This window comes from Scyliorhinus canicula, chromosome 23 (genome assembly GCF_902713615.1).
Source record: "Scyliorhinus canicula chromosome 23, sScyCan1.1, whole genome shotgun sequence".
Lineage (NCBI taxonomy): Eukaryota > Metazoa > Chordata > Chondrichthyes > Carcharhiniformes > Scyliorhinidae > Scyliorhinus > Scyliorhinus canicula.
In genome coordinates this window covers 11,003,550-11,016,539 of record NC_052168.1, presented here as the reverse complement: position 1 = coordinate 11,016,539, position 12,990 = coordinate 11,003,550, and the positions used below count along the sequence as shown (strand labels likewise).

Here is a 12,990-nt window from a genome sequence, read left to right as displayed (position 1 = left end):
GAGAGAGACTGTGAACAGTGTGTGCGAGAGAGACTGTGAACAGTGTGTGCGAGAGACTGTGAACAGTGTGTGCGTGAGACTGAACTGTGTGTGACTGTGTTCAGTGTGTGTATATGTGTGACTGTGTTCAGTGTGTGTATATGTGTGACTGTGTTCAGTGTGTGTATGTGTGTGACTGAGAAGTGTGTGTGAGACTGTGAACAGTGTGTGAAAGTGACTGTGAAGAGTGTGTGAAAGGCTTGAATAGTGTGACTGTGAACAGTGTGTGCGAGAAACTGAACAGTGTGTGCGAGAAACTGAACAGTGTGTGCGAGAAACTGAACAGTGTGTGCGAGAAACTGAACAGTGTGTACGAGACTGAACAGTGTGTACGAGACTGAACAGTGTGTTAAAGATTGAACAGTGTGTGTGAGACTGTGAACAGTGTGTGTGTGAGAAAGAGACTGAACAGTGTTTAGACTTGAACGGTGTGTGCGAGAGACTGAACAGTATGTGAGAGGGAGTGACTGGGTATGTGTGTGAGGGAGGGAGTGACTGCGTGTATGGGAGTGAGAGAGGGACTGTGCTTGTGCATGGGAGAGAGTGACTGTATGAAAGGGTGGGAGTGTGTGGGAGCGACTGTGGGGGAGTGAGAGACTGCTTGTGCAGGGGAGTGAGAGCGACTGTTTGTGCGAGTGTCTGAGTGAGTGACTGTGTGGGAGTGACAGTGACTGGGTGACTGCTTGTGCATGGGAGTGAGAGAGCAACTGTGTGAGAAAGGGTGACAAGTATGGGAATGAGGGAGTGAATGTGTGTGAGAATGAATGGCTGTGTATGTGTGAGAATGGCTGTGTGTGTGTGTGTGTGTGTGAGAGAATGGCTGTGTGTGTGAGAGAATGGCTGTGTGTGTGTGAGAGAATGGCGGTTTATGTCTGAGAATGGCTGTGTGTGTGTGTCAGAATGGCTGTGTGTGTGTGAGAATGGCTGTGTGTGTGTGTGAGAATGGCTGTGTGTGTGTGTGAGAATGGCTGTGTGTGTGTGAGAATGGCTGTGTGTGTGTGAGAATGGCTGTGTGTGTGTGAGAATGGCTGTGTGTGTGAGAGAATGGCTGTGTGAGAGAGAATGGTTGTGTGTATATATATATATATATGTGTGTGTGTGTGAGAATGGCTGTGTGTGTATATATATATATGTGTGTGTGTGAGAGAGAATGGCTGTGTGTGTGAGAATGGCTGTGTGTGTGTGTGAGAATGGCTGTGTGTGAGAGAGAGAATGGCTGTGTGTGTGTGTGTGTGTGAGAATGGCTGTGTGTGTGAGAGAGAGAATGGCTGTGTGTGTGTGTGTGCGCGTGAGAATGGCTGTGTGTGTGAGAGAGAATGGCTGTGTGTGTGTGAGAATGGCTGTGTGTGTGAGAGAATGGCTGTGTGTGTGAGAGAATGGCTGTGTGTGTGAGAGAGAGAATGGCTGTGTGTGTGTGTGTGTGTGTGTGAGAGAGAGAATGGCTGTGGGTGGGATTCTCCGACCCCCGCCGAGTCAGATAATCCCTGGGGGGGGGGGGGGGGGGGTGCAAATCCACCTAGCCCCCGAGACAGGTAAGAATTCCTCACCTTGTGGGCCCGTTGATGCCTGAGTCGTTGGTGCCGGTTTTCCCGCCAGCGTGGGAACTTAGTCCCCAGAAGGGTGAATCCCGGCCTGTGTGGGAGTGAGAGAATGGCTTTGTGTGGGAGTGAGAGAATGGCTGTGTGTGTGACAGAGAGAATGGCTGTGTGTGGGAGTGAGAGAATGGCTTTGTGTGTGTGTGTGAGGGAATAACTTTTTTTAAAATTTGGAGTGCCCAATTCATTTTATTACAATTAAGGGGCAATTTAGCGTAGCCAATCCACCGACCCTGCACATCTTTGGGTTGTGGGAGTGAGACCCATGCAGATATAGGGAGAATGTGCAAACTCCACCTGGACAGAGACCTGGAGCTGGGATCGAACCCAGGTCCTCAGCGCAGTGAGGCAGCAGTGCGAACCACTGCAAAACCGTGCTGCCCCAGAGTGAGAGAATAACAATGTGCATGTCTGTGGGAGAGAGACTGTGTGCGAGGGAATGTCTGTGGGAGAGTGACTGTGTGCGTCTGTGTGCAACGGAATGTTTGTGGGAGTGTGACTGTGTGCGTCTGGAAGTGTCTGCGAGAGAGAGCTATTGTGCGAGAGTGACTGTGCCAGAGTGTGTGACTGTGCGAGAGCCTGGGAGTGAGAGAGCGACTGTATGAAAGGATGACTAATGTGTAGAAGAGAGTGAATGTGCATGTGGGCGTGAGAGTGACTGTGCATCTGAGTGTGTGGGATTGAGAGTCTGACTGTGTGATTGTGTGTGGGGGTGTGAGAGAACGATAGTGTGTGGTAATGAGGGAATGACTGTGTGTGCGTGAGTGAGAGCGAGCGAGTGAGAGCGACTGTGTGTGTGGGGGTGGGAGAATGACTATGTGAGTGACTGTGGGTGCGAGAGTGTGTGTGAGCGAGAGAATGACTGTGCGCGCGTGCGGAGTGACTGTATGTGCGGGAGTGACAGAGTTGTGTGTGTGAGTGAGAGCGACTGTTTGTGTGGGCGTAAGGAAGTGACTGTGTGGGAATGAGAGAAAATGGTGTATGTGTGTGGGAGTGAGAGAGTGAATGTGCATCACTCACCTGATGGAAGGAGCTGTGCTCCAAAAACTAGTGATTCCAAATAAACCTGTTGGGACTTCAACTGGTGTTGTAAAACTTCTCTGTGTGAGGGAGTGATAGTGTGTCTGTGCAAGAGTGTGTGTCTGTGTGGGTGTTATAGGAGTCAGAGGGATGGTTACATGTGTATGGGAGTGCGAGACTGACTGACTGAATGTGTGTATGGGGGTGTGTATTAGTGTCTGCCTTGCACCCAGTCTCAGATTTCTCACCCAATCTCACCACCGCCTACACACACCCACTCACACTCACCACCCGCGTACACTGTCACACACTCTGGTCAAATGATTACTTATTAATTTTTAAACTTAACAATTTATTGCCATGAATTTTCAGCATTTGTGTCTTTCCTTAAAATCTAAACTGGTTTTTAAAAACTCAATTTATTGTTGCACCAAATTTTAATCTTTCCAAAATTTGCTCATCGGCCGCTGGAGTAAGAAAATTATGCAAATTTGTAAACCTTCCCACCCCGAGCGAAAAGGTGGAAAAGTCTGGTGTAGAAGCTAAGTGGTTTCAGCCAGGGCAACAATGCGGCAATTAGCACTGCTTGAGGCAGGAATGGGCTTCAAGAAGAGATCTGGAGTCACCCGCGCCTGTGCGAAATGAGGACAGAGTTGGTTTTGGAAGAGCTCAAAGCCCATTCCCACTGTCAGATTTAAATTTTAAAATAGTCTCACTGAATAAATGGGAGAGGAGCGGGACTGGGGCACCTGTAACACAAGGACATAATTGGGGAAGGAAACCTGAGCAAGTGTTTTACTTTTCGTTGTTTGCTCAAGGTGTCAACCACTAAATAAGTTCTAGCTGAGGTGGAATGTCATATGGAAAGAAACTGGAGAGAAGTCAAGATTGACAAGTGGATTTCCTGTGACATTGCAACCATAAGTCAGATATGTGACATCGTCTGCCACTACGGTGCGGATGAGGTCACCATGTTAAATTGTTCAGTAAACACAGGATGAAGTCAATAACAAGGGCAACACTGAAGTGCAACAAACACATTGAGAAAAATGAAAGTTAAAAGAACGTCAGCAATCATACACGGTGAATGTTAAAGTTATTCTTTTTATTTTTCACATCCAGTATTAATAGACTACCTTAGGCTTTCTGTAAATTAACAACTCATTGTAGCAACAAGCTAGCACCATCAGTGCAGTTGTGGGTTGAAGCCAAAGCATTGCCTTTTTGATCTGGTACGGTCAGTGTGCAGTCTCTTCCTGTTGGCCAGTCATAGAGTGCACTAACAGTGAACAACGGAGAACCCCGCACTATCCTTTCACGCTCACCCTAAGCCTAATGCTTCCTAATGAGGGAGAAATAAAACCAAAAGTCTACAAGCAATCAAATCATATGAAAGATAACTGGGGTGCAATTTGTCTTGGCATCTCATTACAATACACCATGCACCTGACAATGTTTCAGGCATCTCCATCGCAAGCTTCAAAGTAGTCAGCATCAAAGATTATTCAAGTTCGAAGATGGGACGATGCAAGCAGAAATCATTGCCAACACTCCTCCAGCCACCGAGATCCGAGAAAAAAATCCTCTTGGGAGTTAAATCGCCCACTCTGCTTTCTGCAGAATGAGCCAAGTTCCACCTTGTAATTCCACTAAGTCACTGAGCTCATACCCCAAGATAAACTGTTGCGTTACAGTCCACTAGCCTGGGAATGAACCACCCAGAGAACACATACATCTGCTTAATAGATTGATTTAAACAACAAAAAAAAACAAAATAAAACACCAAGCCACCCAAAAAGGTCATGGCTTCAGAATGACAGAGACTGGCTTCATTGCCACTCAAGTGCATCAGCACAGTCCAACCCTGATATGTACATTTAAATAAATGCATGTGACCGCTCCTGATACTCGGCCAATGTACCCAGTGGTCTGTCACCAAACAGTCATTTCTACATGGACTCGTTTAAAATCTTTGCTCTAGATACAAAATAAAAATCAAAAACAGTAAAATGGATGTCCTGCACTCGCTAATGCAATGTACAATGGGTACAACAGGGAGTGATCATTCTGGCTGTTAATTTTTTTGTTTTAAATGTTTTTCAGTGGAGTCACCTCTCATGAATTCAGTCCAGAGCCGCCTCCCTAGTTTGGAAACCCCTCACTCCCAATCACGGAGCTACTGGTACAAATGACAAGGCTGTTAAATTTTCTAATTCCCCAATCCCTCCACCACACAAAAACAGTTAAACCACATTTGCCATCATAGCTGCCCTATCTACAAATCATTTTCGACACAAAAGCGTGCGGATCCTCTTCTCCTTCTTCGAGCTTACAGCTGTCGCGTGTATCAGGCAAGGGTTCGAGTGTGCGCTGCTCACTGAACTTCAAACCCACATCTTCCTGAACCTGCAATGCTATCAGATCCTGGAACTTGGGTTTGCTTACACCGTAGAATGAAGCAGAGAGAGTAAATCCATAAATCCACACATTTACTGGCAACTGTGTTTTTGTAGGGTAAACATGCCAAATTTAAACCCACAAATCCTGGATTAAAACCATCATAATACCCACTTATACTGTATGGAAAGGTTTAATGGTGCAACCAGGCACTCCTAGCATCAGCCAGTCATTCCAAGCAACGTGTCGATGCAGCCTGTATTCTGCTCCAGTCACCAAAGAAACACAACCTGCCAAAATGAATAGTAGTTGCACCTGACAGAACAAAAACGAACAAAAAAAAAAATCAGGTCCTCCAGCCACCACTGACATTTTAAAATATTTTATAATACCCTTTGCAAATACGACCTTACCACGGAGCAAATCAGGATACGGTATAATAAAATTTACAGATTAATAAATGTATTGAAGTACATTGCATTGTTATGGTCTTTAAAAATGAAACCTGGAAACATAAATCTGTTACCTCGTAAACCTAGTCCACGTCAGATGTCACTCTCAGCCAGTTCTGGCTGCCCATTTTGACCAAACCAGTTTAACAAGGCGGCTATACCCCTCCTATCCCTCATTCCAAATAGTGGCAAAATTACCCTTTTACAGTCTAGTTGTTGGAGTGCTTTGCAACCCCAAACAGAGATAATTGAAATTAAAACTGATTTACCGATGATCAAAGCTGCCAATTTCTAACCTCACCTTTCTTTCCTGGAGGGTCTGGCTCTTACTGTCAAATGGTTCTACTGATTTTGGAGAGGAAAATGAACAAACACTAATTATAGCCAATAAAAAGAAAACTTTACAGGAACAGACCTTAGAATTACTGGGCTCGAGTTATTGCTAACACACAAGATCGGTGTTCTACTGGCTCTTTGTGTTCCATAGTTTACCCAATTCGCATTTGACAGAGAACCAAAATGACTCCATGATGTTCTTAACGATTCTGGCGTCACAGCAGCTCCTCTGCAACTCTGCAACCGTGGGTTTAGCCTCCAGTTCGTACACAGAATGTGTTACAGAGAACTGAGAAAGGAATTTACAAATTGCAGTGTGTTAAAGCTTCAGCTCCGACGGGGGAAGGCGGAGAAGAAAAAGGGAGGTCTCATTCTTGGGTCACGCAAACCTTTCTACTATGAGAAGTTTAAATCTGCTACAGAATCGAGGCAAAATTCAAGATAAGTGTCAGGATCTTGAGGATACCTCACGTGACTCATTTCTGCTATTACCTCAGCACAGGAGAAAGTGCTGGCAAGCCAGTGGGTGTGTTTTGTGCTCCTATCCCAATATTCCAAATTTTAAATATTAGTAAACAGAAAGAAAGGGCATGAGGCACAATCTAAATGGTTCCCGGAATTACCCCATTGTTTCCCACCACCTCCCATCTAGTTTTAACCTGGAGAAGGGATAGCTAGAAACTTTACCTGCAATGCTATTTTCATTCCAAAACGCTACAAGTTAATTTGGTTCCAAAGGGACAAAGTGCAGTAAAGGTCATTTAAACAGCAAGGTGATGGAAAGCCACTGGCACAATGAGGAGATTGGTACCCACAATTTTGAAGTCATCAGTTGAACTATTTTGACCTGTCCCACCACTTCCAAGTCAGTAGTGTAATACGCCGATGCCAAAACAAAAGAACTATAACTCACAGCAGTCTCAAAACTGCCCCACGAACATGCACTACAGCGCACATCAGCCTTAACTCCGACACCGCCTGGTAATCGCACGTAAAAGTGGCAAGGGTGGGAAAAATGCCACACTGCTGCAGCTTCCCAAGGTCGTGTGTGAGGCATGTTGTTGAGATGGAGCAAAGGATACCTTTACTCTGCAACCGACACACGCTGGAATCGTGTGCCTGAGCTGACAACGGAGAGTGCTCCGTTCCCCAGCACAGGCTCTTTTCATTCCAATCAGCACAACAATTGATGTCAAGAAGTCTCAGATATATGCCAGTTTGACGGAAGGTTCATAGCCATGTGTATATAGTGTTTTCAGGTTATGTGACACAAGTGGCACTTAAACTTACACATAACTCAAAGATTGCATGCAGGATACAAAACAAGTTGCAGGTCACGAAGGTAGGTCTGACCCATTAGGATCGTTAGATGTAGGCTATCTTCAATAGAGTTCACTTGATGGCATCCACTAACAATACAACTAGAAAAAGGGGAGTGGCGGGGAAAGGAGAAGGCAGCAGGAATAGCAGCATGTACGTTAAAGCAAAAACCATCTCCACCTTGGTTACAAATATACCCCAGGAATTGTCAACGCCGCGGAAGCCTTTATTGGTTCAAAACCACAAGCCATACAATGTGTCTCGAAGGATCTTTCTACTCCCATTTACTCTGCCTGCAGATTTGTGGCATCCAGGCCACGTTCCGTGCCAAACCGGAGAATGGCATTGGAGGACCTGGTGAACGGCTGGATAATTCGCGCATGACAGCGAGTGACATCAGTTATTTCATGAACGCCGACCGATCCAACCATAACTGGCAGCAAGCGAGTTATGAGAATCTTCTGCATAGGTGAAAGAACACATTACTTGCCGTCACTAGGGTGCTGAAGTGGGAGGGGGCTAAACGACACCATATACAGTTTACTATCAAAAAAGGTGATACTCAGTGAGGCTGTCATAAAGGATAGTAGTACTGGGGGTTCAACGTAGTCACCATTTTGGACCACTTGGAATCACTGATTTGTTGGTCACATGTTACTTCAACATTGCCATGGGCAACATGATCACTCAAGTTATTATTCTTTCCACTAAAGAAAATAATTCTAATATCCATAATGTGCACTGGCCACCCGACTCATCTGTGGTTAACATGGTTCTGGGGCAGCGGTGCACCACAGAGCAGAACATCCGTTAAGTCCCTCATCACGGCCGTTTCCTTGGGGTCGATGAGATTGAACTCCCTGACAAAGATCAGAAAGTGTGTGTACACTGTGTTGAGGTGTGGGTACAGTTCAAGGGCCACGACTTCCTTGAAGTGAGCATAGTAGATATGAGCAAGAACGTGGAAGAGGTAGCGGCTGATCTTCTGAACGAGGGATTCAAAGGAACTCGGGAAGTCTTTACCTGTTGGCAAAATGAGAGTTCAGTTAATTCACAAGAGCAATGGTCCTGCATACGCTTGGACAGTCAGGAGCAAAGTCAAGCATGCACAAGTTGACACAAAACACATTTGGTGCAGGTACATCATGTCCCATGTCCAGATGTTGTATGTGAAAGAGGACAAATATACAATTTATACTCTTTTTATTAGACGTGCACAAAGTAATCATTTTGAGCTTATTAACATGGTAAATTTTGGACTTTACAGTCAGTCACTGATCCACAGTCTGCAATATGAAGTGGTGATGTACTAAGTGAGATGCATTACAAAAGGCACCAATACACGACATGCATATAGATTCTTATAGAGTTCATAGAACCTACAGTGCAGAAGGAGGCCATTCAGCCCATTGACTCTGCACTGTTCCTTGGAATCGCACCCTACTTAAATGAAAAAATGAAATGAAATGAAAATCGCTTATTGTCATAAGTAGGCTTCAATTAAGTTACTGTGAAAAGCCCCTAGTCGCCACATTCCGGCGCCAGTTCGGGGAGGCTGGTACGGGAAGCCCTCACCTCCACCCTATCCCCGTAACTCAACTTAACCTTTTGGACACCAAGGGCAATTTAGCATGGCCAATCCACCTAACCTGCAAATCTTTGGACTGTGGGAGGAAACCGGAGCACCCGGAGGAAACCCACGCACACACGGGGAGAACCATAGAATCCCGACAGTGTCGAAGGAGGCCATTATGACCATCAGGACTGCACTGCCCCTCTGAAAGAACACACTACCAAGACCCCATATGCCACCTTATCTCCACAACCCCCTAATCCCACCTAACCTGAACATCCCTGGACACCAAGGAGCAATGTTTAGCACGGCCAATCCACCTAACCTGCACCTCTTTGGACTGTGGGTGGAAACTGGAGCACCTAGAGGCAACCCACACAGACACGGGGAGAAAGTGCAATCACCACACAGTCACCCAAGGCCAGAATTGAACCCGGGTCCTTGGAGGTAGCAGTGATAACCACTGTGCCATGTTAGGAAAAGGTTAATGTTCCCTAGTACTTAAGTTGGAATTATCCCAGCCCTGGGTCACTGTCCGTGTGGAGTTTGCACATTCTCCCAGTGTCTACGTGGGTTTCGCCCCCACAACCCAAATGCAGGTTAGGTGAATTGGCCACGCTAAATTGCCCCTTAATTGGAAAAAATTATTGGGTACTCTAAATTTAAACAAAAAAAAGTTGGAATTGGGGATTCAATTGTTTACTGGACTGAACCAAATATAAAGGGGATACAGGTGGCACTGTGGTGTTGTTGGAGAAGTGATTTATGGGCGGCAAAGATGTCAAGATTGACATGTCAGTTCTTATTATAGAGTTACCATCGCGGCTCAACAACACAGATCACTACAATATTTGTTTGCCATGTAATCATTTTGGGAATGAAAACCAGGGAGTAAAAGTCAAGTTTATTTTTTATTTAAAAAATAAATAAAATTTAGAGTACCCAATTGATTTCTTTTCCAATTCAGGGGCAATTTAGCGTGGCCAATCCACCTACCCTGCACATCTTTGGGTCGTGGGGGTGAAACCCACGCAAACACGGGGAGAATGTGCAAACTCCACACGGACAGTGACCCAGAGCCGGGATTGAACCTGGGACCTCAGCGCCGTGAGGCTGCAGGGCTAACCACTGTGCCACCGTGCTGCCCTGTAAAAGTCAAGTTTACAGTAAATTCTTAGATTGAGAGTTAAGTGCGAGCCGATCAGTTTCCTGTTTGCACACAAATGCTCTTTTTGATTTGGGACAGGTAACAGGTGGGAAGCACATCACACACATGGACATACATTTGTTAAATTAATTTTTGAAAAACTCACCATACTTGGTGGGGAAAATTTCCTCATCGGTCAGTAGTTTTTGAATATGCGTCATCACTAGGTCAATATACTGAGGTGCAGTACACTTTATTTTCTTCCCTCGCTCATCTGTCCAGAAGTACTGACTGTTACAATGAAACAAATGATAAGAGACAGGGTGAGTAACATGGAGATCAACAACACATCTGCATGGCCACGATCAGTGAGTACATTGTATACTGTTCCAAGGTGATTCCAAGGCTATCCTCACATCAACAAAAAGCATTTTGTAAAACAGAGAAATTTGGCCCCTCAAGCCTGTACTGTCATTCGATTCGTACCCTCATCTAATGCCCTCTCGAGTGCCTCGATTGAATCTGCCTCTACCTCACTCCTAGGCAGTGCATGCTAGACCTGAACCACTCGTGTGAAAAGTTTTTCCTCGCATCGCATTTGCTTCTTTTACAAATCACTTTTAAAAGTATGGGGACCAAATGAAGTGCCCAAGCCACTACACAGCAAAGATCAACAGACCGTGCCTCAAAAGGGACTTATTGTGGCTGGTGTTGCATGGCACTTGGAGTTGCTAAGCCACAGGGGGAGCTCCACATGGTATTCTATCAGACAGGTGGGGTGACAAGGATACAGGCGCAGCCATTAAAATTTAAACTGTCATTAACAATTGAACAGATGTAAAAGCACCAACATGTGCTACACACCGGCCATATTACTAACATAACACAATACTCGTTTATACTTGCAGCAGTGTTTGAACACTTCAGCTCAGTCAAATGACAATGGTGCTGCATCGTTATCAGGCAATAACTGCAGAACATAGGTTGCTGCCCTGGAAGTATTTTCCGAGTATACTTTCATACGTCAATGATTTTTAAAAAATCAGCTTTGGGATTGTATTTTGGGGGCCACTTTGATTTGCTCGTTGCACAGCAACGCTGCCCGAGATGGGGACTGAGCGCTTGCTGCATCACTGGGGTCGCAAAATGTTATTATGTTGTTATTGAAAATGATGCTCATTCGATTGGAGGTATTTTCTCCCCCTTCCATGGCTCTCTCTGCTTCGCCATGAGCCAAAAGAGGCAGCTGGATTGGTTCCCCCAGGCTGCTCTATAATGGCAGCATCAGCCCCAACAGCAGAATCCTGGATGCTGGTCTTAAGAGCATTTTCTGACTCTTCATCCAGCTTTGACCAATGACACAAAGGTCTCCTCTCTTTTTTAATAAATTTAGAGTACTCAATTCGTTTTTTTCCCCAATTAAGGGGCAATTTAGCATGGCCAATTCGCTTCTTTTGGGTTGTGGGGGCGAGACCCATGCAGACAAGGGGAGAACGTACAAACTCCACACAAACAGTGAGGGGGCCGGGATCGAACCCAGGTCCTCAGTGCCGTGAGACAGCAGTGCTAGCCACTGCGCCACCCTAAGCTTTGCTCTCGATAAGCTGTATGTGAATATGTCTGACCTCCACATTTCTTCTTTGTGTACTCCATGGAGCCGGTGTTGTTTCCTTTGAGCACATTGGCAATGGCCTCATCTGCGATTTCAGTTGTTAAATGCATCACATTAGCAAAGGGAGGTGGTGGCATAGTGCTAATGAGGTGTCAACCTAGTAAAGCTATTTGAATGCCAAACAGCGTAAGCAAGTAATCCCACAACCACCGGATCAGACCTAAACTCTACAGTCCTACCACATCCAGTCATGAATGGTGGTGGACAATTAAACAACTAAGTGGAGGCAGAGGAAGCTCCACAAATATCCCCATCCTCAATGATGAGGGAGGCAAGCACATCAGCACAAAAGACAAGACTGAAGCCATCTTCAGCCAGAAGTGCTGACTGGATGATCCATCATGACCTTCCCCTGGGGTCCACAGCATCACATGTCAGTCTTCACCCAATTCAATTCACTTCATGTGATATCAAGAAATGGCTGAAGGCACTGGATACCGCAAAGGTTATAGACTCTGATTACATTCTGGCAATAGTACTGAAGACTAACTAGTGTTCCAGAACTAGCCACACCCCTCACCAAGCTGGTCCAGTGCAACATTGGCATCTATCTGTGCAGAAAAGCAAGACAAATCCAAACTAGCCAATTACTGCCCCATCAGTCTACTCTCCATCATCAGCAAAATAACGGAAGGTGTGTCCTCTCCAATGGCACTTATTCAGTAATAACCTGCTCAGTTTGAGTTCCATGAGTACCACTCAGCTCTTAACATTACAGTCTTTGTCCAAAAATGGAGAAAGAGCTAAACTCAAGGGGTGAGAGAAGACTCACTGCCCTTGATATCCAGGAAGCATTTGACCGAGTATGGCATCAGGAAGCCCTCACAAAATTGGAGACAATGGGAATCAGGGCGAAAAAACACTTGCACAGGTTGGAGTCATAGAATGTACAGTGCAGGAGGCCATTCGGCACATTGAGTCTGTACTGGCCCTTGGAAAGAGCAGCCCGCTTAAGCCCACCTCCACTCTATCCCCGTAACCCAGTAACACCACCCAACCATTTTTTGGACAGTAAGGGCAATATATCATGGCCAATCCACCTAACCTGCACGTCTTTGGACTGTGGGAGGAAACCGGGGCACCCGGAGGAAACCCGCGCAGACACGGGGAGAACGTGTAGACTCCGCACTGACAGTGACCCAAGTCGGCAATCGAACCTGGGACCCTGGAGCTGTGAAGCAACAGTGCTAACCACTGTGCTGCCGAGTGCTATACGTAGCACAATATGGTTATGGTTGTCAATTATCTCAGTCCCAGGCCATCTTTGCAGGAGTGGGGCAGCATGGTGGCAGAGGTTAGCACTGCTGCCTCACGGCATTGAGGACCCTGGTTCGATCCCGGCTCTGGGTCACTGTCCATGTGGATTTTGCACATTCTCTCCATGTTTGCGTGGGTTTCGCCCCCACCACCCAAAGATGTGCAGGATAGGTGGATTGGCC

At 45.9% G+C, this 12,990-nt stretch overlaps 1 protein-coding gene across 2 annotated transcripts in view; it reads right to left on the bottom strand.

Annotated features, from left to right (window-relative positions):
- Positions 1 to 3,738: 3,738 nt before the first annotated feature.
- LOC119956332 (MOB kinase activator 2-like) overlaps positions 3,739 to 12,990 on the bottom strand; it is a 50,437-nt gene continuing 41,185 nt past the window's right edge. For both annotated transcript variants that reach the window (XM_038783474.1, XM_038783473.1), the window contains exons 4-5: positions 10,046 to 10,170; positions 3,739 to 8,182 (exon numbers count right to left, since the gene is read on the bottom strand). In XM_038783474.1, the coding sequence (XP_038639402.1) occupies positions 7,914 to 8,182; positions 10,046 to 10,170 (394 nt within the window). In that variant the 3' untranslated portion in view covers positions 3,739 to 7,913. The remainder of the gene's footprint in view (positions 8,183 to 10,045; positions 10,171 to 12,990) is intronic.